This window comes from Denticeps clupeoides, chromosome 19, assembly GCF_900700375.1.
Source record: "Denticeps clupeoides chromosome 19, fDenClu1.1, whole genome shotgun sequence".
Classification (NCBI taxonomy): domain Eukaryota; kingdom Metazoa; phylum Chordata; class Actinopteri; order Clupeiformes; family Denticipitidae; genus Denticeps; species Denticeps clupeoides.
In genome coordinates this window covers 12,820,923-12,845,424 of record NC_041725.1, presented here as the reverse complement: position 1 = coordinate 12,845,424, position 24,502 = coordinate 12,820,923, and the positions used below count along the sequence as shown (strand labels likewise).

Here is a 24,502-nt window from a genome sequence, read left to right as displayed (position 1 = left end):
ATTTTAAAGACTCGCAGTTGTTTGCCTGCTGTTCAGAAAGTACTTTGGCTATCAACAAATGAATAGGCCATTAACTCAAAATTAAATAAATTGGAGTCCTCAGGGAGCCAATCAGTGCGCAGGAACGTGGAATACATTGAACTCTGTCTACTGGCAGCGATTGCCAGGTTTAATGTGTCACCCCTGTCACCATGTTAGGTTTATGGGTCACTTTATAATTGGGCTACATGCATGCGGAGCACACCTTCAACGACCTTCACCTCGATACAGGTTTGAGCTGCCGATCAAAGCCGAATCCAGCCGAAGCAATTATGCAACTATGCAATTGAAAGGGGCAGTGGTGGCCAAGCAGTTAAGGAAGAGGCCCCTGTAATCACAAGGTTGCCGGTTCGAATCCCAAACGCACCGTCCCCACACACGGCTCCCTGGGCGCCTGTCATGGCTGCCCACTGCTCACCAACGGTGATGGTTAAAAGCAGAGAAGCAATTTCCTTCAGGATTATTAAAGTTTAAAAAAACAACCAAAAAAAAAACATATTTTAATGTGCTTTGGGTGTTTGAAAAAGCACACTGTAGGATTTGCTGGATTCCGCTTGTTTTTCCGTAGGGCAGGTATTTGTACTGTGAAACTGAACACGGCGGGTCGAGTGTTGATGTCATGTAGATGGAACCCAATCCTCCCAGTAGACCAGTCCGGGTTCAAATCAACTAAAAGCTAAAAAAACGTTCCACACTGAACTGGTGCACTTAAGTTTCTGTGGTGTAGTGGTTATCATTGGTCCTGATCCGTCAAGGTGCCACTGAGGCGCCACTGAGCAAAGCACCGTGTGCACCGAGTGCTGTGCTGCTGTGTGTCACAAGTGACAATCACTTCACTTTGACCCTTGGGTTACAATGGTGGCTGCAACGTGGTGGAAATGGTTCCGCCAGAAGACACGACCCGCTTGGCCCTCCGTGCCCGCGGCCTCCGACAGGCGGCGCCAAACATGGCGCCCTGGGCGCGAACTGCGCTTCGGTTTCGGTTCGACGCGAAATGAAAGAAAAAGTGTCTCCAGCAGAGATGAGCGACGTGGAGGAGCAGGACCAGGTTCCCTGTAAACACTGGTACGATGGATGCTATGAACGGTTCAAAACGTTGGCAATGGCCAGAATGAATTAATAATGTGTGTAATATTGATTAATAATACAATAACTGTAAATAATACTATATGTATATTGTATGTGTTTTCTTCTATATGTGTATATATATATATGTTAGTATGTAATTAGTATTTATTTTGTGATGCGCCAGCGAAAGACCCGTGGCGGAGTCGAACCTGACCCTCCACGAGTCCCACTGCCTGCGCTTCCTCTGCCTGTGCCCGGACTGCGATGAGCCTGTAGCCCGGGACCAGCTGGAGGAACACCGCGTAGACCGGCACACTCCGGTGAGGGAAATGAAAAGAATAACGAACGATTTAACGCGGTGGAAGGTTGCCTGTATTTGCTGAAGGTCGGGGTGGAATCTGGTTAACCAGCCTGCGTGTGCCAACAGGTGAAATGCACGATGTGCGGTCAGAAGGTAGAGCGGCGCCACCTGCCGGACCATCAGGTACATCGCACTTACTCTAGATTATGAACGAGGAGAGACAGTGCAGGCCAAAAGTTTGGACACACCTTCTCATTCAAATGTGTTTTCTTTATTTTCATGACCATTTGCATTGGTAGATTCTCACTGAAGGCATTCAACAGTCTTGAAGGAGTTCCCAGAGGTGTTTAGATCTTGTTGGCCCCTTTGCCTTCACTCTGCTGTCCAGCTCACACCAAACCATCTGGATTGGGTTCAGGTCCGGTGACTGTGGAGGCCAGGTCTCCACTTTTTGTTAAGTACATAACTCCATATGTGGTCATTCATAGTTGTGATGCCTTCAGTGAGAATCTACCAATGTAAATGGTCATGAAAATAAAGAAAACACATACTCTTACTGGTCACGTTAATAGATTTATTCCCAGTTTATTGGGGACACATTATAGAATCAGGAACAGTCTGCCCATCTACTTTGAAGTAAGACACATGGTCAGCGTGAAGTGAAGTGATTGTCACTGTGATACACTGCAGCACAGCACATGGTGACACAGCGAAATGCATCCTCTGCTTTTAACCATCACCCTTGGTGAGCAGTGGGCAGCCATGACAGGTGCCAGGGAGCAGTGTGTGGGGACGGTGCTTTGCTCAGTGCCACCTTGGCGGCTTGGGAATCGAACTGACTTTCTTAACTGCTTCCTTAACTTAATTGATTTAAAATTTATCAGACGCCCTTATCCAGAGTGACTTACAATCAGAAGTTACAGGGACAGTCCCCCTGGAGCAACTTAGGGTTAAGTGTCTTGCTCAGGGACACAATGGTAGTAAGTGGGATTTGAACCTGGGTCTTCTGGTTCATAGGCAAGTGTGGCTACTACCACCCTGACAGCATTACAGCATAAATGCTGTAAATGTAAATATCTGTTGATGGAAACAGGTGATTTTGATACTCCTATTTGGGTGGTAGTAGCCTAGTGGGTAACACACTCACCTATGAACCAGAAGACCCGGGTTCAAATCCCGCTTACTACCATTGTGTCCCTGAGCAAGACACTTAACCCTAAGTTGCTCCAGGGAGACTGTCCCTGTAACTACTGGTTGTAAGTCGCTCTGGATAAGGGCGTCTGATAAATGCAGTAAATGTAAATGTAAATGTATTTGTTCCAGTCAAGCGAGTGTGAGGAGAGATTGGCCTGCTGTGGGTTCTGCAGTTTGGAGATCCCTATGTCCAGAATGAATGAACACACGGTGGCCTGCGGCAGCCGCACGGAGCACTGTTCAGGCTGTGGCTGCTACGTTAGGTTGAAGGACGTGAGGCAGCACTCACAGACGTGCTCCTCCTCAGACCTGCAGGACCTGTATGCTATTCCCAACATGAGCAGCAGCAGCAGTATGTACCTGATCAAGCTTTATATATACTTGTTTTACTATGGTTGTACTCATCTGGTCTAATTCATCTTGTTCTAGAGGAAACACAGGCAGTTTGTTCTGACTGTGGGGGGTCTTTCCCATCAAAATACCTGGAGAAGCACCAGGTACCTTCACCCTGAAGAACGTCATGACTGAATGCTCGTGCCAATGTTCCACTATACAACGTGTGTGGTTAAAATCTTTTTTCTTCTAGCTTCAGTGCATGTCACGTTCAATGCAGAACATATCGATCAAACGGGATGAAGACCATAAACCGGACTCAGATCTCCTGCTCTCTGACTTCCTGACCAGAAAGAAAGGAGGGTTTGTGCAGGAGATCAGCTTCTGTCCACACTGTGACCTGGCTCTTCCTCTAGAAACACTAAAATGGCATGAGGTGAAGCCCTGTAGCCTATAACAGGTTATTAAATAAAACGGCAATGGTGCTTACATCTGGCCATGAAGTAAACCTGAAAAAACTGTGGTTTTACTCTTTTTTTTCTTCAGCAAAAATGCAGAGTTAAAAAAAGTATGAAGCAACCAAGGCGAGAAGAGAAGAAATGGAAAAAATATCCTAAAATCCCTGCCATGAACAAGTAATGAACAAAGCCGGTTGAGGGTCAGTAAAATGTTTTAGCAAAACCTTTTGTTTAACACCAAAAATCATTACAATTAATAAAGAAACTGTTTTGAGAAAGTGTCATATTGCAATGTTTGAGTTTCCACAATAAATGTATTAACAATCAGAACATGACATTGTCTCTTTTCTCACAATAGTAACAAAGAAATAACACAATTAGCATTAAAACCTAAACCTTGAGGAATTCTTCTGGGTGTTAGATACTATGAGAGTGATACTATGATTAATGTTTTTGATACTTTACGCAATAACAAGCATCATCGTGCTCTGCATTGTGAGTCCAATTCCTATCTCTGTCTCTACAAGGCCCAGTATGTCACTCAAATTGCTATCAAGGAAGTAAACTTCCATTTAGCTGTCTAGAAATGAGTAATTAGAAATTAGTATTTATATTTATGAATTTTGAATCAAATTATTTGTTGTAATTATCACATTTCAATCTGTAAATTGTGTAATTCGTTCATCAAAACACTCTGTTGTGGACTATGGACTATGGAAGACAAATATATAGAACATTCAAAAAAATAAATGACCATTGAGGTATTTACCACTAAATTTCCATTTATACCAGCTGTATGTGAGAATTGTTGTAGTGCAAAATGTAGAATACATGTGTCAGATAGTATACAAAAGGGTTTCATGCGACATTTATATCTCATGGTAATGCAATGGGTCTCAGAAATGCATGTCTCAAATATGATACATTAAAGGGATAATAATAATTTTCACTTTACTATGTGAAAGTGCAAGTGATTTGCTGATGTTTTTTCCAGTGTGATACACTTCAGCACCGGACACTGTGCACACAGTGAAATGTGTCCTCTGCAATTTACCCATCACCCTGAGTGAGCAGTGGGCAGCCATGAAAGGTGCCTGGGGAGTGTCACGTTCCTAAGTCTAGGGGTCTCAGAATCGCAACAAGGGTGTGGAGAGGAGGAGGTCCACTGTTACACATGCAACCAAACAAACGATACAAACAGTGCTTTTACTTACAGTGTGCTAACAGGTTCAATAAGACAGCGGACTCAGGACAGCTAACCAACATCAAAACAGCCTGGATGGTCCAGCAGGGATAACTCAAACACACACACACACAAGTTAACAAAACAGGCACATAAAGCTAACAGGCTAACACAGGCTAACAACAAAGGGACTATCACACAAAGCAACAAGAAACACAAATGAGATCCCCAACGGAGCTCCATGCAGATCTCCGTGGACCCTGGGGACCTTCCGAAAGCATAAGGACCTAGCAGACCCTGGGGACCTCCCGAACACAATCCAAAGTCTCTATAAATAGGTGGAGGTGACCAATGCAGATTGTAGGTTGAGCAAGTAGGCTTCAACTCCTCCCATGAAGTCAACCTAAAAGAGACAGGACGCAAAAACACAGCCAGACACACAGAACATGTGGGAGCATACGTCCAGGGATGTAACAGGGAGCAGTGTGTGGGGACAGTGCTTTGCTCAGTGGCACTTCAGTGGCACTTCCTTACCTGCTAGGCCACCACTGCCCCATGTGTGCCCCATGTGTATGTACAGAACAGGCCAAAAGTTTGGACACACCTTTATGTAGGTGTGTACTTATTAAAACAGAAATAGTCGTGACCTGAGTGAGTGAATCGACTGATAATGTAAGTGCAGGTAGAACTGCAGTGCTTTGAACAGAAGTGTGTGCGCAAAGCAGCAGTCAGCCGGTGAGCGAAACCACAACATATCCAGGGTTTCTGCAGGGAAATGGAGGATAATCTCTGATGTGCGGAGTTCAGCAGATCGACGGCTGAGGGGAAGAAGCTGTTCTTTGGCCTGCTGGTGTGTCAGTGGAGGTTCCTGCCTGTCCCAGAAGGGAGCGGAGTCAGCAGCCCTGGGTTATGGTAATAGGAGGGAAGAGGTTAGGAGATGAACAGGATAAATCTTACTAGTTGAGGTGGAGAAGAAGCGGAGTCGAATTCACAAAAGACAATTAATGACTGAGCAGCTGGCAGTGGCCATCTTGCCAACTTCTGGAAGTCACGTTACCTCATCTCCGTGTTGCTCCCGGTCACATGGATGGAATCATGTGACAGTGAATTGCAGGAGTGTGTGTAATGAGTAAGCAGGAGGCAGTAAACCACGAAAAAAAAAGCCTGCTGTATTTCAAGGTCCATGCCTTCCTGTGACATGATTTTCTTTGACATTCTTCTCTGAAATCCCCAGGAGAAGACAGACCATTCAGGTCAGACATTCCTAGAGGTGCACTTCCGTACCGAGAAGCATAATAGCAGTGAAGAAGGCAGACAGGTAGAAGAGTTCATCTCTTACTGTGAGCAAATACACACACATAAACAGGCAGACAGAGACTAACATGAAATTGCATTTATTAGCTCCGGGTTTGGACACACTGGCGCACACAAATCCACAACAAAACACTTCCCCAGAATTACTGATTAATAATTTCACGCGTCTCAAGCCATTGAATCTTAACCCAGCCGTCTGGCTTTCTGCAGGAATAAACCAACACAAGGGACAAGTGAGACCGCCGCTTTGGTGAAGGTTTTTCTTTTTTAAATCTCAGTGCAGTCCATGAGCATGGCGCTTCGTGATGTCAGAAGCTCTGGATGACGATTGGCTGGCGCAGCTGTGTGCAGATGACTTCATCGATGTAAAGCGAGTGTGACTTGATCTGGATCTCCTCCTCCAAGGCCAGCTGCCGGCGGGTCAGCGCACGCAGCTCCAGCTCCGACTGTGACTGGGCCTCCTTCAGTCTGGCCAGAGACCGCAGATCATATACATGGGAAATTCAATGTTTTTCACGAAATACACAATTAAGTATAAATTAGTGACAACTGGGCATTTGACACAGACAATGTTGAATAATAGACAGGGCACAGTTTTGAAAAATTAATCTTGTATTGGAACCCACAGTGTGAACCAAAGTGCCCCCCTCCCAGGTCTCTAATGTGGTGCAAAATTTTCTGAAACATTTTCTGTGGTTTGTGGATTGGAATGGTTCTTCATTTGTAAGTTTGCCATAGTCCTCTTCTTTCATGCTAATTTTTAATTGCCAGTTTTTCTAGGTAGGGAACACTCATCCACAGCATGAATTGTAATAGTAATGAATAACAATGTTAAAACAGCATTCATGTGTGTTGTGATGATCCATATTCCATCACTAGCATATATGATGTTGGGTGCGGCACAATGTTTATCCCCACCTGTTGACATGGGCAGTGAGCTCCTGGACCTCTGAAAGCAGTTTGAGGTGAGCTGGGTCATGACACAGCTCCACGTTGGGTCTCTGGCTGCGGGCGGATAGCCGCGCCTGAGCCACTTTCAGTGGACCCTCTTTATCTCCAATGGCCACTTTCAGATACTCCAGGTTCCTCTCTTGACTCCCAATTTCAGCAAGAACCTTGGAGAGAACAGTGTAGTCAGGGCATCAGATTGCCAGAGACATGCATCAGCCTTAGGGTGCAATATTTTAATTTTAGGATTTTGCACCTTGCAAAGGTGCTCCTCCAGCAAGCTTTTGGTGCTCTTGACTTCCTGAATGTTATGTTCCATCGCAACGCTGGAAGACTTATACTGGTTTCGCATGTCTGTGGCCGTCTGTTCCAGGACCCTGTCCACCAGAGCCCTCAGTGAAAGGGAGTTGCTCCTCTCTTTATCTGCCTTGGAGATGTTCACATCAGAAAAGCTCTCCCACTCTTCTGGTGTCACTATGGTCCTACTGCAGATACAGGAAAACCTTTAGAATGTAAAAACCTTTACAAATACCAAAAAGCATACCGTCTGCATTTCCCCCTTCAGTTGCTTGGTTTATTGTTTAAGTATTTCACTAAAAAAGGGAGTCCTGGTGTGTGAATTGGGTCTTTTGGGATTTTTGCATATTATTTTGCTAGATGTACAAAATGTAATCAAATGTTGTATCTTGAGATCATGGACTTGGCCGAGGCTCTTTTATCACTGGTTTACTTACTGATTTATTAGTTTGGGTGGGGGCGTTACTGTGTGTAATAGGTAGTGCTTGTGTATTTGTACCCTCTGTGGGTTTGGGTGGTAATACTGGCAAATAGTGTGAATTGTTTTACGTGGCCGTTTGTGGAAAAAGAGGGGCATTTTGAATTAAGTGTTTGCATTTTATGATTTATTTAAAGTGAAAGTGAAGTGATTGTCATTGTGAAACACTGCAGCACAGCACACGGTGACACAACAAAATGTGTCCTCTGCTTTTAACCATCACCCTTGGTGAACAGTGGGCAGCCATGACAGGCACCCGAGGAGCAGTGTGTGGGGACGGTGCTTTGCTCAGTGGCACCTCAGTGGCACCTTGGCGGATCGGGATTTAAAATGGCAACCATCTGACTATGGGGCCGCTTCCTTAACTGCTTGGTCATATTGAATAAAATTCGATTTTTTTTTTACCTGAATTGCAAGCACATTGCCTTTCCAAGTTGGTCATCATTATTGGAAGAAGTGTTGGTGAGGACAGAACAGGAATCATCAATCTGCTCTGCCTGAAATTTGTCCCGGAGATCCTTCTCTAGATAGTATACTGCAGACCGATTCAGCCTGATAATGCATAAAAAAAGATTCTATACAGAGGATTATTAGGAGACCAGAGGTTCCCTGAGCCAGACACTTAACCCTGAGTGTGTCCAGGGGGACTGTCCCTGTAACTATTGGTTGCAAGTTGCTCTGTATAAAGGATTCTGATAAATGTAAAATTATTATTAAAAACAACAAAATGACAGTAAAAGTCAAAATTTCATTCTTCATAATTTTGCATTGGCTCACCTGATCTGCTCATTGCTTTGCTCCAAAGTGCGCTGCAGCAGTGCAGCCACCCCTTCAGTGATCTCCATCTCCTTCACCAGCTCCTGCTCCACTTCATCATGCACCAGGTCAATCCCCACACGTTTCTGCCTGGAACATTTACGGCTCGTCAAGTCATCGGCGTGCATGAGAACATGTCGAGCTCGGATTGTCAGGGAGTCTCCCTCACCTCTCGGACAGGCAGAGTGTGGTGACTCTCAGGGGTTCAGTGCAGCTCTCCAAAGCCCTCTCCACCCTGCCCCTGGAGATCATTAAGGTCTTGATCTCCTGAAGCATCTCATCAAGCCTCATTTTCAGTTCCATCCTCCAAAATTTGATGTCACGGATTCTGTGTTCTACTCCGAATCACAAAACAACTATTTATTTAAAAATGTTTTAAATAAATTTCCAATTTATTAAGCCAGGCTCCAGAAAACTATTTTATTTTTTAAAATTCACTTGCATGATTAAAAAAAATATCCTTAAATATTAATTCTACTGTATAGTGTCAGGTTCAAAATCATAGATTTTTCTGGTGTAATTTGTCGGTATTTCAGCTGCTTTAATGAAGAGAATTTGTTGCTTGTTCATGCCCTTTGATCTCATATTCTCTCACCCAGTTTTTGGTTGGTGTCCTGCTGCATGCGCTTGCCACATTTGTCGCTCTCCTCCATCAGTCGCTTGCACTCAGCAGTCAGTCTCTCAGAGCGGGTGCGCTCTGCCTCTGCACTGTTATACTGAACATCATTAGCTCGTCTCCAATCCTGGGGCAGGAACTTCTGTGGAGGCTCCATAATGCGTGACATTTTGCTTGGACTCCGTGGGCCTGGATGCCACATTAAAAATGCATGTTTTGATCACTGTGAAAAATATTCCTGGCCTTGGCTCCACACGTTAAACAAGCCATGAAACATCAGTCTCCTACCCCCTAAACGGTACTTTGCACATCATAGCAGACAGTGACTGTGATATGCACATTTCCTTAGAGTTTTTTGCTTTCATGCAATATACAGCCCTAGAAAAAATTAACTGACCATGGGAACCATATATTTTGTTCTAACTAATTTCTTAATTTATATGCTTGTGCCTGTGTGATCTGATCATCTAAAGAACAGAATGGCAGAAAAATTTAAATGCACTTTTTGAAGTGGTCCCTTATTATTTATTTGTTTGTTTGTTCCCTGAGTACAGTTGTATTTTGTCTAATGTTTCTACATCAAGTAGTTTACCTCAAGACTTAAGGTCACTCAGTCAGCATGTGTGCAAAGTTATTAATCACTAGTTAATAAACAATGACAGTATTTTAATTCGGTGTGTCATATTCCCGGGTGGGTCATCATTTATCATAGCTATTACATGCGCAACAAAAATATATTATTTCAAGGCAAATGTGCAAACAGTGCATTTATCATAACCCACGCAGTACAATTTTCTTGCGTAAAATAAAACACAACATGCATTGCATTTAAACTTGATGTTTCTTAAAATATGTTACGGCAGATTTGATATATTATTGATATATCGCGTACCTGATGAAGCGATTCGCTCAGCGTAATACGCCAAGGGAGTAAACGAGCTGTTGTCGTGGCGACAGCAAAACCGCGACGTCACTTCCGCTGGCCAGTTGCGGTCTCCTTTATGGTGTTCCTTCATTCATTTTCTCATATATAAGTTACTTTGCACTACTCTTTATTGTGCTCACATGTCACGTATAAAAACGGGTGCAATGATTCAAACGTGACACTGAAAACTGAAATTATTAAGTGTTGCTAGGAAAACAGGCAGTTCACGCATGTTCATACAAGTTTTATTATTGTGCACATATGTCTGAATGTGATATGACTACATTCTGTTAGGGACATTCAAATGATTTCCAATCTTCACACTTCTAAAAGATCAAATTACTGGTCTAATTACAAACAATTCATTTATCAATTTACATCTCAAATTAATAATTTCTTAGTCCTGCTCCTACAAATTCCAACTGTTTCTTGTATGTTTCTGGGATAATGCCATCCCTGACAATTTAATAATGGCTACAAGTAATTGCAGATATGGACGTTCATATGGAAATGGTCCATGGAAAGACTCCATAACCAAGGACCTAAATAATTTATTCTAGATGCCAAGTTAAACCAGCCCAGTGGCAAATACATACACATTTTATAAATACTCTAGAATGCACTGGTATATAAATATGGAATGAAAAAATAGTGATTAAAATATATATAAATATAGTATATTAATACACATATTGTAATTCAAAGTACACTTTGGAACATTGAAAATGAAACAAAGCACATTTGTGTACATGTTAAGGACACAATTAGAGGAACATAATCAGTAAAAGATCAGTAAAAAGTGACAGTATAATAATATAAAAAAATTAAAACAAGATTTAAGACAATCAAGTCAACATTGATTGACAATTGAACATTGAAAGCGCAAAATACTGACAATAATGAAGTAAGATAGAGGAGCACAAAGAGTTATAGCATTCACTGGTAAACCGAACGTAAGTCAGAAACATTGCTCCAAATATTAAGCACCTCAGTATGGTACTTTTTAAGTGCATTTTAATTAAACAACTGTAATGCAACCATTGTTTTGTTATTACAGTGGGGTTAATGCAACCCAATCCAGTATCCTGCAGAATGAACTTGCTTGCAGGATTCCACCGGTTGTGACTCTGAGTCATACTTGCCCAGCCAGAACATGCAGTGCATCAAACACAACTGGAAGTCCCAGGAGGAGTTTCATTTTAACCAGACATTGCTTGGTCCAGCCCATCAATATTGTCTGCAATTAGCCCCCCTTCGATGGCTGCTTTAGACTCCTGAATCTGAAAAATTATTTTTAAAAATGTCTCTATTCCTTCACATTTTAACTATGTTACAGCAAGAACTATGTTACAGCATTTGCAGAATCGTGATGAAGTCTTTAAAAACCTTTTCATACAGTCCAGTCCATAGTCCTTTTCTCTTAGGCTGGAACATTTGAAAAACTATGCAACAGTTAAGCTTTTAATACCACACAGGCATGAGACTCACCCTGAATGGCTCACTGATGCCCAAGATACACTGAAGGTTGCTGCTGTAGTAGCACAGAAGAAAATCCCCACCCAGGAGTGGAATCTCATCTTTGCTTACATAAACCTAATGTCATACAGAAAATAAGATAAAAAGGAACAGTTGGCCTACTTCACACACAGACGGTAAAACTTTTTTAAAAGCTTCACTGGGAATAATTTTTGATAAATGGTTAAAAGGGCCATCATGTAGGTGGTACCTGAACTAGTTCATCACTGAGTGACACTTGATCATCTTTCACCCAGGTGTAGGTGACATAGTCAGTCATACTCTTGAAGCCAACCTGTTAAGTGGCATAAGTGTTCAGTGTATATACAGTGCATCTGGAAAGCATTCACAGCAGATCACTTTTTCCACATTTTGTTACAGCCTTATTCCAAAATGGATTAAATTTTTTTTAAATAATGATAACATGAAAAAAAGTTTACATGAGGTATTGGCAAATTTCTCATCACCAGGCCAATACCAAGGTGGTGCATGGTGGTGGTGGTGGTAGCATCATACTGTGGGGATGTTTTTCAGCTGCAGGAACTGGGAGACTAGTCACGATAGAGGGAAAGATGACTGCAGCAATGTACAGAGACATCCTGGATGAAAACCTGCGCCAGAGCACTCTTGAACTCACACTGGGGCGACGTTTTACCGGTCAGCAGGGCAACGACCCTAAAGACACAGCCGAGATATGAAAGAATGGGCTTTAGGAAAACTCTGTAATTGTGATTGAGTGGCCCAGCCAGAGCCCAGACTTGAATCTTATTGAACATCGCTGGAGAGATCTTAAAAAGTGCACCCACGCTACCCATCCAACCTGATGGGTTGAGAGGTGTTGCAAAGAGGAATGGGTCAAACTGGCCAAGGATAGGTGTGCCAAGCTTGTGGCATAATATTAAAAAAAACTTGAGGCTCTAATTGCTGGCAATGGTTCATCAACAAAGTATTGAGCAAAGGCTGTGATTTTTTTAACATTTCTAATAAATTTACCAAGACCTCAAGTAAACTTTTTTTTCCCCATGTCATGGGGTGTTTGTAGAATTCTGTGGACAAAAATGCATTTAATCCATTTTACAATAAGGCGGCAATATAACAAAATGTGGAAAGAGTGATATAGATATTATGAACACATAAGCAGAAAGGACACCTTGTAGAGACCAATCCAGTCCCATGCACTGGAAGGGAAAGGCTGCAAAATTGTATAGTTCACCACGGCATCAAAATCTGAGCTCCACTCTCCCTCAGCACAAACACGAACCAGTGGGGTATCATGCATCTTCTTCAGCTAAAATTTTAAAAGAATTTTTAAATCTATGAAGACACATAAAATAAAATCTCATTATGAAATGTTAGAATGGAAAGGTTCACCTCTAGCTGGAAAAGGCCAACAACTGGCTTGTGATCACTGATACCATACTCTGTGTGACTTGTGTAAGCATCCTGGGTGATTTTCAAAGGAAAATCCTCCTCCTCTTTAGCCAGGGCCTGCTGCTTCATCCATTGTAAGCCTTCCTCATTACTATCATCATCATCATCATCATCATCATCAGGAGGAGGTGAAGCTTTGGGTTTCACCCTCCAAAGGATCCTGTCAGTCCATGCAGGCTTTCGCTTTTTACCACTTAAAGACAAAAAGAAAAAAAGATCATATTTCATACTTCATATTTATTTATTTTTATTGCCAGTGGAAAAACACTGTTGTTAGTAACATCATGTGTCTATGTGTAAAAAGGACATAAGTGACGTGCAAGATGCCCCATGGAACACTGTTATGCACTTAACACAGGCAACACCACCACAAACATGACAGTAAATTAAAACAACAAAAATCTTAGATATTTTAGGTGTTTAATGACTTGTGGCGTGACATCACTATTTAACATGTTTGTTAAGATTTATCACTGGAGGATTCATTAAATCTGATTCAAGTTGCATGGTGTTGCCAGATGCCAGTATTTATGAAAAAGTCCTCTCTGGACTGTATAAGCTTTGTGACCTGTATAAAACCATGCTAGGCAAAACACTGGATTAATGCTAGTAAAACCAGGCCAGCAGAACCAAAGAAACGTGGGTGAAGGGGTTAACATGGACAGAGAAAAGAGAGAGATGCTCCAAGGGCTTACTTATAACCCAACCATGTCTTCTGCACTCTGAAAAGAAAAGACACATGACCCTTACAAAAGAAATGCTTGCAAGCAGGAATATGGAGATCCTAAAAGATCTAATGCAATTCAGTAGCATAAATAACAATTTTTCTAAATTATAATAAATTTAAACCCGTATCGGCACAAACTCAACACCCAAAGTAAGGCTGATTCAATGCGGTCAGCATGGAGAAATGTTCTCAAAAACTACCTGGAATCATAGCTATCAGAGTTCAGGTCAAATTTATAGGTGGGCTGAAAGTCAAGTGGTCCCTCTTGAAACTCCTGCAGGCTAGACGTCTCCTTTTTCATCATGATAAGCTGATCGAATGACACAGACAGAACAAAGTGTCAGAAAAACGTGAAAACGCTGTACTATACATGGAATTTAGCATGAATTTGAATGTTCTGTAAAAGAAAGGGACATCACAATGTGAGGCTTAAAAATGGTCAGGAGTCTGAATGAGCCGCGAAACAGACCTGATCCTTGGGCCAGAGTAGGTGGAACTGTTCGTTATTGATGCAGGTGCGGACAAAATGCATGCCATGATCAGCAATTCGAAAGTTCAGATCTCCAAACCAGAAAACCACTCTGTGAGAAGGGAAGAACATAAAATCAGGAAAAAATGTTCCATAACCCAAATAATAAAACCCGGCATGGGAAAATGTGCACTGACTTGTGGTCAAGAATATGTGGGCACTTTTGAGAGCTGTAGGCCTGTACACCCAGGATGTGCTCAAACTCCTCCACGCGCACTTTGGCGTAGATCATGTGAGCCGCCAGGTGACAGTTCAGGAAGCAGAGCATGTGGCCATAAAAGGACAGCCGTATAGAGACTCCGCCTTTATTCCCCTGTATAAACAGGGGAAGAGGCGGTTTGCCTTGTGTCCACATTTTCCTGTCCAAACTCACCCCAGAACAGTCTTTTCAGGTCACACGCATACCCAGTAGCCATAAATTCCAGTGCGGGTGTACGAGACCTGGATGTCTCTGATAAAAGGAATGTGTTCCAGTCGGGAGAAGAAAAGCAGGAGAAGGCCTTGCATTCTTATAGAGGATACCTGAGGGACACAGAACAACACACAACCAGAGGTTTTACATGTAATTTTTATTGTGCTTTTGTTCTGCTTTCATCTTGTACTGTTGTAGTTAAAGAATGTCTACTTCCCCTTATTGCAATGAGAATGTGGTGCAACAGCACAACAGTACATACACAACTGGAAGAAGAAAAACTGTTGAAGGATGGCCCTGGATACACAATCATAGCTCTTAAACTGCTTATCAATCTCTAAATTGTCTATAGATCAGTTCTGGAACTGAATAATTACTGGGACAATATCCCCACAAAATCTAGTGCCAATGACTGCAGAATATAGATCAGGGAAGAAAACTATAGTTAACAGATTCTTAAGAACATTTTCACTTAGTCAAAATATACTGACAACTGAAACCACTTTAAAAAGATAAAATAAAATAGTCACATGAAACACAATAAATGATCAATCTACAGATGTCTAGTAACCCAAAATGTATTTAACAAAAACAAAGAGTCAATATGCTTGCTCATACAAATGCCACACAAATACTGCTGCTTCTGTACCTTTATGTATCCTAAAGGTGCCAGTGTGTTCATGAAAAGGTGACTCCATGAATCTTCAAAGGCCAGGTCTGCAACAAACTTCAGAGGTGCAGCTTTCACTTCCTGCAGGCTATGAACACAGCAGCTCAGACAGTTCCCGATGCAAACAGCCATCTGTAGTAAATTAATCATGAAAAAAAAAAAAACCTCTGAAACATACCCAATAACATAAAGGTCTGTCGTCTTTGGAGACTGGAGTCTGAGAAGGGAGCTGACGTTGTCTGGTGGCTCTGCAGTTGCAACATTCCATGTGACCATGTGCAACCTAGGGTTAACATATACGTGAAAAAGTGATTGTCATTGTGAAACACTGCAGCATAGCACACGGTGCCACAACGAAATGTGTCCTCTGCTTTAAACCATCACCCTTAGAGAGGGACGATACTTTTGCTCAGTGGCACCTCAGAGGAACCTTGGTGGTTTGATATTTCAAACAGCAACCTTCTGATTTCAGGGACGCTTCCTTAACCGCTAGGCCACCCCTGCCCCGTGCGTACATACTATATGAAATAAGCATACACATCTATTGGTAATTCATACCTTAAAAACAAACTGTAACCATGATGTTAGTCTTCTTTAAATAAAATATTCTGCAAGCAAAAGCATGCCTAAAACGATCTGATAGTAACCGATCCTAACAGAGAAGTCATACAGTCTTGTGAAGCAGATCTGCCTTGAAGATTTAACCCAGATTATAATCTATGGAATTGATCTTCAACATAGTCCGAGGACTCAACTCTCATCAGAACAAAACAGAACGTGGTAAAGCTGCCATATGATAGGTAACAAAGGCATCCACTATAAACGTAGCATAATGGCCCTACTCAGATTAATTTCAGTATCCTCTGAAAACAGCTTTAACAATCCTAACCAATCCATGATTCCTAAACAAAAGGCATTAATGAAAAAAATTGAAAGGTCTCAGTCGACCTGAAACGATCTTGCTTTGGTTTGGAAGCTCTTTTCCCACAGATCATCAGAGCCCCATCTAACGTACGGGCCACTTCTTCTCGAAGTTTCCTGTCAGCCTCCAGGTCGTCCACACAGGTCATCAGCTGGGCAACTCGATGGCGCAGCAGAAGGCGACTGCCTGTGGACTGAGTGGTGGTGCTGGTCACGCTGTTGGAGCGCGTCCGCGTTCTGGATCCTAAAAGCTGCCTAATTTCCTCCATCCTGTCAAGGTGGTTTGATCATCTCCGAAACAATATTTTCTAATGGGATCTGAAATACTCAGATCTACAGCTCCTGTACCAAAGAACAGCCCACATCCAAGTTGTTCTGCAGTCAGTGCTAAAAAGCTTTTAAAAAGGAAAAACAACAACATTCACTGTGTTACATCACACTCACGTCAGGACCAGTGAGTGATTACTGAGGGGTGATGGGTGGGTTTTTGATGGTAGAAGGTGTACAGTGGAAGCTTATAGAGGTAATCTGGCTCAGGAGGTGACCATGTGAGGCGCTGAGCAGAACAGAGGGCCCTTACATCACGAAATAACACAAGAACTCATATGACAGCAGGAAGATGAAGTGAGAGAACAATGTCCCCATATAGAACTACGTTTAAATTGATTCATAGCATAAATTGTCCATGCAAGTCTGAGAAGTGCAAAGCTATGTAAACAGGCTCCAATTATTTGAGAACTAGCATTTATATAACTCCGCAGTGATTATGTCTGGGGGAGGAAAGGTATCAGGATTGGAGTTTCTACATGCCCCAACCCCAACAGTGCCAAAAACATTTAGGAAAAATAATCCCTATAATCCCAGTGTCCCGCTATGTATGGTGCTGCAATATGAGGTTATTTGCACCTGTCTGAGAATGTCAAAAATGTAATCAAGCAGGATGAAAAGAGATTTCAAAAGGCTTGCATTCAGAAACCATTATCCGGATCCATTTAACCGTTTGAAGCAAAGGTCAGGGTTCCATAGCACCACCACACGTTACGCTCGCACCTTCCAATAATCTCAGGGTTTTAAATTATTTTGCAAGAACACCCCCTGCCTCAATATTTGTCTTCATAACTGAGTGATTATTTTACCTGAAGATATCCATATTGCTGTCGGCTCCTATGGAAACTTTTTCCAGGCTCCTTGACAACACCTCTCCCTCCATCCTGTCAGTAAAAGGAAATTAGGCAGAATCATAAAAGGATTCATTGAAAGACTAATAAAACGTGAATGCATGCAAGTGCAAAGTGTCTTAAACTGGACATTTTAGAATAATTACAATAATCCTTTTACAAGGTTAAAAGCAAAAGGTTTTTTCTTACCAGTGCTAATACACTGCAGCTGGCTACACTGAGAGGAAACGACTGTTCAGCTCAGACTTTTATGTTAAAGCCCATCAAACGCTGCCATCCCTACTTCATATTCTAAACCATTACAATCAACAGGGACAAACAGCGCGTGCATCACTTAGAATACAGCTATGCATCTGCCTAAAAAGTGTCAATAGACGATCCAAAAATCTTACCTTTTGTCGCACACGCTGAAGATAAGTTTCTTGGCTAAGATGCTAGCTAGTTTCACAGTAAGCCCGTCTCTGTCCGGCTAGCCACTCCAAAGAATGGGTAGCGAGCTAAGAACCTGGCGTTAGTCTGCCTCGCACATCACCTGCAGACCGCAAGGCTTGAAACCCCCCCGTGGAAGGTTCTTTAATTCACCAGCTAACTCCGGTTCCCGTTCGCCGATTTGTTTTGGTTCCAACTTCCTAAAGCCGCGCTAAGCGCCTTAAAGCGGCAACCTTCAAAACATGCCGCTGTTTCGCCTTAAAGGGGCAACGGTAACCTGAGTGAGGAGTGTGGCTGCTGCCGTATGTGGGTCCCACTTGATAATTCTGCGGTACCGCTTTAAGCCGAAGCTCTTTATTCCAAGTGATTTTCAATGGCAAAAGAGTCTGTGGGAAGTTCAGCTGCCAGGTTGTTGAGAGAATGTTGGCATCTGTAATAGGGCAGAGTGAACCAGAACAGCGCCTCTCAAAAAGCATTCCAAAAAGTTCAAACCTACCTGAAGCTCCCATAAGGCGCTTACGTCGGCTCTGCACGTTGTGCATTTATACAAGTGCGAAACAAGGCAAACTATGTCAAAGGGATTTCATTCTGGCCACAGCATTCATTAATGGAATTAAAATATTTGCACTGTTCTTTCAGGACAACTGTTTACATGAAAATGGTGTTGCTCTGAGAAAAGCATTGTTGTAGTATTACGGCTACTCAGTTTAATTTCCACATACCAAAAAGAAAAATGATCAAAAGATCGATTTTATTTATTTGTATATAACAGACAGAAATGATTGTACATGATGTCTCAGTCTCATAGTGTTCAATGCTTCTTTAACCAATAGGACATACAAAAAGGTCATATTTAATACACACAACGCCCAATTTTACACATACAAACAGCTCATAAATACCTAAGTACAGGTTGATAATTACAAATGTAATTATATTTCTATAAAAAAAAAAAATAAAAAAAAAAAAAACACAGATACACAAAAAAAAGGTATAAATAAAAGCACCACGCCCACAGAAAGAGAAAAAAAAAAAAAAAAAAAAAAAAAAAAAAAACTCACTGACTCAGAGTCAACTGCCATGTCTACAGTCTGTATTCATGTAGGGCAGTTCAAATAGATAGTGTTAAACAGTGTTTAAAAAACTAAGACAAGTTGACTCTTTTGAAAGCATTAAATTCTAATACACTTGAGTTTCAGGTTTGGTCTATAATGCTGTATACAAGAATAATTGACATGATGGGAAAATAGCCAAACATGCATATCTGAAATAAAATTAAATATCATTACACACTGGTGTGCAAAAATAATTTGTGTAAAGGCTTCCCGTGGGCAAGTCAAATGGAGAAACTGGTTGGGGTTTCTTCGACAGACAGACTCAGATGATGGCAGTCATTTCATTGTAAAAGCCTGACAAAGAATACATTTTTTTTAAATGCTTAAAAAAAAAGCATTCATACTGTAGGCACTTTATTAATATGAATCTTTCAGCCCAGAAGTAGTTAGGCATTTTTTGAGTAATGTAAGTGTAAGGTACAGTTGCAAGAGAAATGTTCCCAATAAAGGGTTAGCCAGGGCCTACACATAAATGTGAATGTAAAATTAAAACTAAGATCCCTATGGCGTCCCTTAACAGCTCAGTTCTTACCTTTCCCAGTTCATTCATCGGACGCAGACATTCCTTTCACTGGATCCTTCTCTCGCATCTACAACAGGGATGGATGGGAAGAGGGATAGTGGGAAGAGGGATAGTGGGAAGTGAAAACTCTGTTCACTTCCCACTACATGATGGTACACGGATTTTGGGAAAAATGCTAAGTCAAAGGAACTTGTGTATATGTACGCTAATAGACTGATTTCACAGAGAGGGGACACACCTCATTCAGCTGTTTCTGTGTCTCCTCTTCCATTCGTCGAATGTCCTCCATTGTTAATACCACCCATTTATCAATCCAACAGAAAAGTTGTCTATGGAAGTTTGTAAACAGACGCTTTTCTTGCTATATAACAAAAGGTAAAGGAAGATGGCTAAATAAATGCTATATACAGAACACAACAGCCCATGGTTAAATTAAATAACTTTATATTTAGTACATTTCATTCTGGTTCAATGAGCTTGTACCTTATGAATGAAGCTCTCGACTTTGTTCTGCAAGCCAAACCATTTAAACTTGACTGTGACCAATTTGTAGGCACACATGTGAGGACAGTCAGTCTTCTGCGGAAGTTCTTTCTGAAGAAGAAAAAAAAAGTTGTGCTTCCATTTACTGCACATCCCTCCCTAAACAGTCTTTGATTAAACAGAACAATCGCACATAAAAATCAGTAATCAGCTTTACACCTGAAAGTGTCTTATTATAAAAAAAGTTTATTAATACGAAATTCTTAAAAAAAAAAACAAATGCAATAAGTATGTTACCATCCAATCAGGTCCAAGTGGCCCCCTGTCTGTTTTTACTGATTTGAACGTGGCTGGATCTTCATCAGGTTTGTAGTCCTACAGGAAGCAACATGATGGGTCAGAGGACATGGCAGCTACATTTGATGGGTGGCGCGGTTTGTGTGTGAAAAAATAAATAAATAAGTTCCTTTAATGCCACACCTTGCCATCCACCTGGCTTCGGTCTGCAATATCAATGTAAACAACGTCCACCTTCTTCCATGTCTCTGGGTCAACACCATGTACCTGTTCACAAAAAAAAAAATTTAATAAAAATTTAAACACATGCAATATACAACAATATGGGCAAACACACTTTTCCCAGTCAGTAACACAATGAGACGTAGATCAATTCATTCTTATACTTATTTAATTATAACTATATTACAGTATATTCATTGAAATAGTATATCCAGAGCGACTTACAATCAGGGACAGTCTCCCAGGAGACACTCAGGGTTAAGTGTCTCGCTCATGGACATAATAGTAATATTTGGGGTTTGAACCAGTGACTTCTGGTTCATAGGTAAGTGTTTTACCACCCCCAACAAAGCACCTTTCCAATTGTTTTGGGCATCTAGAAAAATGATGTCCGGAGAAGAAAATGTGAGCGGCACCATCAGTCCTGTCTTGTGCATCCTGAGACCCTTCATGTGTGGGGCTGCTTCTCATCCAAGGGAGTGGACTCACTCACGATTTTAACTAAGAACACAGCCATGAATAAAGAATGGTACCAAAACACCCTCCGACAGGAACGTCTCCCAACCGTCCAAGAACAGTCTGGTGAAGAATGATGCCTTTTCCAGAATGATGGAGCCCCGTGCCATGAGGCCAAAGTGAGAACTAAGTGGCTTGGGGAACAATACATTGAAATTTTGAGTCTATGGCCAGGAAACTCCCCGGACCTTTATCCAATTGAGAACTTGTGGTTAATCTTCAAGAAGCGGGTGGACAAACAAAACTCCAAGCACTGATTATGAAGGAATTTGTCGCCATCAGTCAGGATTTGACCCAGAAGTTGATGGACAGCATGCCAGGGCCAACACTGCAAAAATTGACTCTTTGCATAAACTTGATGCAATTGTCACTTAAAGCCTTTGAAACGTATAAAATGCCTATAAATATACTGCAGCACACCACAGAAACAACTGATAAAAAGACCTAAACACACAGAGGCAGCAAACTTTGGGAAAAACAGTATTTGCGTCATTCTCAAAACTTGACTGTACATCAGTATCCATGATGTGAGAAACAAATACCCATAGCTCCATAATCATAGTATTATCAAACCTTAGATGTTACCAACTTACATTTTCCTGATTACCAAGGTCAGGCTTGTGCCAGGTATCAATCTGGACCAAGAAGTTGTCCTTCATGTACTCATTCTGCCAAGGAAGGAAGAAAAAAAAAAAAAAAAACTATTTGTGACCATTTGTATTTTAAGAGTGCTCAAATCATAAAGTCAGATTAATGCACTGCCTTTTAAAAAGCAGAGAACTACATATTTTCATGGGAAATGCCATTCAGCATTGGCAATTATTAAACAGCAAAATGAAAAGAAGGTCTGCATTTGGGTTTAAGGACCCTGCACTAATGGATACAGAAAAACTTACCGTGATCACTGCATTGAGACAGCATGAAAAGGAAAGACAGACAACATGTTAGAAAACAAAAGAAATTCTGCAGGGTGACAGGATCTGACATGCTTACTACACACAAACATAAGCAGGACCTACCCGTGCGACAGTAAGGGTAAGCGTTCCAGGCCTTCTCGTGAATTTTCAGTGCGGATGCTGGGGCCAACAGGCGCACAAAGCCTGGCACTTTACTGCTCAGACAGAAACAGGGAGGTGGTGAATCTCAGGCGAACAAGCCTGGAGAGAGCAATTGAGCGAGGAGGATTACCTCTGTAGATGGTAGATCTTGTGTGTGTACTGGCCTTTCTCCCCATCATTCTCATAGGGTTCATTTTTCAGCACTTCCACACCTTCCCCACCTCCCGTCTCATTCTTACTGGCCTCAGCCACCGAGTACAGCTGGCCAACCTGGTACTGTGCAACAAAACATGGAAAATTCGCAGACAATTTCCACACCACACCCACTCAGCAAACACAGGGCTTAACCCAAAAAAGGTGCATCCAAAGAAATATTTCTTGATCTGAACCAGCCTGACAGGACAGAAAACCTGGGCTGAACTAGTGCATTCCAGTGTGCTCAAGATACAAAATTACAACACAATGTTTATGGTTTAAAGCGAGGTCTATCCAAGAGTCTGCTCTACATTTTCCTTCCAGTCTATAGACATATGGCGAAAAAAAAAAAAAATCCAACTTGACTACTTTAAAACATCAAATGTGATCTACACTGAATCTCCAAGTCTCACCTACCACAGAGTTTTTACAGCTAATCATCTACTGGATTTAGATTTTACAGCTAAATCTTCTATCGTTTAATCTGAAGAAACTCAATGAAGAAACCGAACGCCGGTCTAAAGTTTCAGCGGAGAGAATCAGGAGTTGCCATGAGACGCCATACAGCAAGGTACCACACACAGTTCGTAATCAGCAGATATGAACCGCAGGCAAAGGGGCAGAGGTCACAGGAACAGCTTTTATTTTTTTCCCGAGTTTATGATGCAATCATCCTACATATCAATCAAATATTAACTGAAAATCACCAGAATATTTTAACAGCAATATTTGAAACAATTCATGATTTCTGAAAAACTGATAGTCTGAACAGTCTGGTAAACAGTTACCGTGAGTCACTGTTCCAGAAGGGCAACGCCTGCTGACAAACCGGCCTTTCCAAGTCACTCGATCGAAAGACAGTAATCAAACTACACAGAATTAGCGTTGGACCAGGATTTGAACCAATAAACTAAAATTCTCTTATTATATAATCTTTTCTGACAACCTCTGCAAATGAAATGGCTATTTTAAGAGATAAATGAACAGTACAGGGTTCCTGAGCAGGTTCCTGGAGAACAAACTGAACAGTATCTTCTGTGAAGGGTGAAAAATGTTGTCAAACCGCCTCAGCTGCATGGTCTCTTTTTTTTTTTTTTTTTTTAAAAAACCTTAGGAAATATTCATGTGATCAAACTGTAGCCTGAAGACCAAAAAGACGTTTCTTACCTCTTCCACAGAGATGGGAAGGACAACTCGGCTGTGCAAAGAGAAGAGACACGCCTGGTTAAACCATTTATTACCCCCACCATGATCAGTCAACCTGCCACTTCTCATTAGGCCCCTAATAAATGCCTCACACCGCTGGCACCGTGATAACACCCCACCCCAGCCCGGCCCGGCACAAATAAGGGCCATAAATGACGACACCCAAATCCCATATTAGATCTGCAAATAGCAGGCGAGGCTTGAATATTTAATCGAGGAGGTGAGCAGCATGGTGCGTTGCCAGGTTGCCACCAAAGTTACCAAAGGCCCGGGTGAGCCACCAGGTACACGCCAAAGCCCTGGCCTGGGAAAACGGTGACTGAACAAGGATTTATGGGCACATTTTATATGTTATATGTGTGTATATATATATATGTTTGGATATGCAGGACTTTAAATGAGGGTCAACAGCAGACGCGCGTCACGTGACTCGGGCTGGATCTAAGACTCGTCATTGATTTACAGTCTCCCCGAACCCCTCCTGGTGCTCATGGTGGGGCTCCTGGTAAGAAAAGAAAAAACCCGCCCCCTTCCCACAGGAGCGGCGAGCGCGGGGAGCGTGGGCCGGCGTCTGGCGGCACGTTGACGCGTAACGCGCCGCCGTTCCGCGCGTAAAGTTGCGGTTCTCCCGGGGCGCCATGTTCCTTTTCGGCCCGGCGACCGTTTTAAACTGGAACTCGGCCGGACAACTCACACGGCGGAACCAAACCGAAGGACCGGGCGTCTCCTAAAAAGGAGAGTTGAACTTACGCTACTTACGGCGGCGCCGCCCTACCGATCTAAAACGGTGAATGGGGCTTGGCAAACGCGTTAAAATAAAATAAAAACTAAACATGTAAAATCTCAAACGGAAGCCGCAATAAGAATAAATACAGACTTACTATTCCTTAATAAGCATTTCCCGGCCACTGCGGTCGCACTGCTCACATGCAAAACGGCCCAATCAGCGTTCCGAGCGTCCGGGGCTCCTGTCGGCACATTTTGCGCCGCAACGTCCCTTTCCTTAAATTCATTTCCTGAAAGGTGTCGAGGGGGCGGGGCGCTGTGACGGCCCCGCCCCCTTCGCGGGGGATCGATTCGGCAACTTTACCAGAAGCGAGTGCGT

At 42.2% G+C, this 24,502-nt stretch overlaps 4 protein-coding genes across 7 annotated transcripts; 1 reads left to right on the top strand and 3 right to left on the bottom strand.

Annotated features, from left to right (window-relative positions):
* Nucleotides 1-988: 988 nt before the first annotated feature.
* xaf1 (XIAP associated factor 1) lies at nt 989-3,720 on the top strand. 2 transcript variants are annotated; one of them, XM_028962606.1, is made up of 7 exons: nt 989-1,104; nt 1,292-1,427; nt 1,535-1,591; nt 2,732-2,948; nt 3,032-3,099; nt 3,189-3,371; nt 3,482-3,720. In XM_028962606.1, the coding sequence occupies exons 1-7, from the start codon at nt 1,034-1,036 to the stop codon at nt 3,572-3,574; spliced, it is 825 nt and encodes a 274-aa protein (XP_028818439.1). In that variant the 5' UTR covers nt 989-1,033; the 3' UTR covers nt 3,575-3,720. The 2 variants fall into 2 exon arrangements, with proteins under 2 accessions (XP_028818439.1, XP_028818438.1); XM_028962605.1 differs by having other exon boundaries at nt 2,732-2,954.
* Nucleotides 3,721-5,983: 2,263 nt separating this feature from the next.
* tekt1 (tektin 1) lies at nt 5,984-9,992 on the bottom strand. The gene is made up of 8 exons (XM_028962573.1): nt 9,938-9,992; nt 9,025-9,234; nt 8,599-8,764; nt 8,391-8,519; nt 8,019-8,165; nt 7,095-7,323; nt 6,809-7,005; nt 5,984-6,358 (listed from the first exon to the last, which is right to left on the bottom strand). The coding sequence occupies exons 2-8, from the start codon at nt 9,212-9,214 to the stop codon at nt 6,199-6,201; spliced, it is 1,218 nt and encodes a 405-aa protein (XP_028818406.1). The 5' UTR covers nt 9,215-9,234; nt 9,938-9,992; the 3' UTR covers nt 5,984-6,198.
* A 207-nt stretch (nt 9,993-10,199) lies between these two features.
* Nucleotides 10,200-18,021, bottom strand: inpp5ka (inositol polyphosphate-5-phosphatase Ka). Of its 3 annotated transcripts, XM_028963055.1 has the most exons (14): nt 17,746-18,021; nt 17,312-17,386; nt 15,433-15,537; nt 15,234-15,342; nt 14,578-14,694; nt 14,310-14,485; nt 14,113-14,224; nt 13,844-13,953; nt 13,612-13,638; nt 12,857-13,109; nt 12,636-12,773; nt 11,697-11,780; nt 11,459-11,563; nt 10,200-11,250 (listed from the first exon to the last, which is right to left on the bottom strand). In XM_028963055.1, exons 2-14 carry the CDS (start codon nt 17,383-17,385, stop codon nt 11,170-11,172), a joined length of 1,491 nt encoding a protein of 496 aa, XP_028818888.1. In that variant the 5' UTR covers nt 17,386; nt 17,746-18,021; the 3' UTR covers nt 10,200-11,169. The 3 variants fall into 3 exon arrangements, with proteins under 3 accessions (XP_028818888.1, XP_028818885.1, XP_028818886.1); XM_028963052.1 differs by lacking the exons at nt 17,312-17,386; nt 17,746-18,021 and adding an exon at nt 16,203-17,248; XM_028963053.1 differs by lacking the exons at nt 13,612-13,638; nt 17,312-17,386; nt 17,746-18,021 and adding an exon at nt 16,203-17,247.
* Nucleotides 18,022-18,842: 821 nt separating this feature from the next.
* Nucleotides 18,843-24,417, bottom strand: pitpnaa (phosphatidylinositol transfer protein, alpha a). The gene is made up of 12 exons (XM_028961849.1): nt 24,279-24,417; nt 23,359-23,389; nt 22,127-22,272; nt 21,958-22,049; nt 21,835-21,842; nt 21,532-21,606; nt 20,384-20,467; nt 20,201-20,278; nt 19,904-20,014; nt 19,659-19,781; nt 19,430-19,487; nt 18,843-19,191 (listed from the first exon to the last, which is right to left on the bottom strand). The coding sequence occupies exons 1-11, from the start codon at nt 24,293-24,295 to the stop codon at nt 19,440-19,442; spliced, it is 813 nt and encodes a 270-aa protein (XP_028817682.1). The 5' UTR covers nt 24,296-24,417; the 3' UTR covers nt 18,843-19,191; nt 19,430-19,439.
* Between the last annotated feature and the right edge of the window lie 85 nt (nt 24,418-24,502).

Coding starts and splice junctions, on each gene's coding strand:
- xaf1 (XM_028962605.1), top strand. CDS start 1,034: ATGAAAGAAAAAGTGTCTCCAGCAGAGATGAGCGACGTGGAGGAGCAG. Junction 2,955..3,031: donor CAACATGAGCAGCAGCAGCA/GTATGTACCTGA, acceptor ATCTTGTTCTAG/AGGAAACACAGGCAGTTTGT. Junction 3,100..3,188: donor AATACCTGGAGAAGCACCAG/GTACCTTCACCC, acceptor TTTTTCTTCTAG/CTTCAGTGCATGTCACGTTC.
- pitpnaa (XM_028961849.1), bottom strand. Junction 22,050..22,126: donor AAGATCTACCATCTACAGAG/GTAATCCTCCTC, acceptor CTGTCTGAGCAG/TAAAGTGCCAGGCTTTGTGC. Junction 20,015..20,200: donor CACTTGGACCTGATTGGATG/GTAACATACTTA, acceptor TTTCTTCTTCAG/AAAGAACTTCCGCAGAAGAC.
- inpp5ka (XM_028963052.1), bottom strand. CDS start 16,444: ATGGAGGAAATTAGGCAGCTTTTAGGATCCAGAACGCGGACGCGCTCC. Junction 14,225..14,309: donor CCACATATTCTTGACCACAA/GTCAGTGCACAT, acceptor CCCTTCTCACAG/AGTGGTTTTCTGGTTTGGAG. Junction 12,774..12,856: donor TTGGCCTTTTCCAGCTAGAG/GTGAACCTTTCC, acceptor TTAAAATTTTAG/CTGAAGAAGATGCATGATAC.
- tekt1 (XM_028962573.1), bottom strand. CDS start 9,214: ATGTCACGCATTATGGAGCCTCCACAGAAGTTCCTGCCCCAGGATTGG. Junction 8,765..9,024: donor GGACACCAACCAAAAACTGG/GTGAGAGAATAT, acceptor GATTCGGAGTAG/AACACAGAATCCGTGACATC. Junction 6,359..6,808: donor CTCACTGCCCATGTCAACAG/GTGGGGATAAAC, acceptor GTCTCTGGCCAG/ACTGAAGGAGGCCCAGTCAC.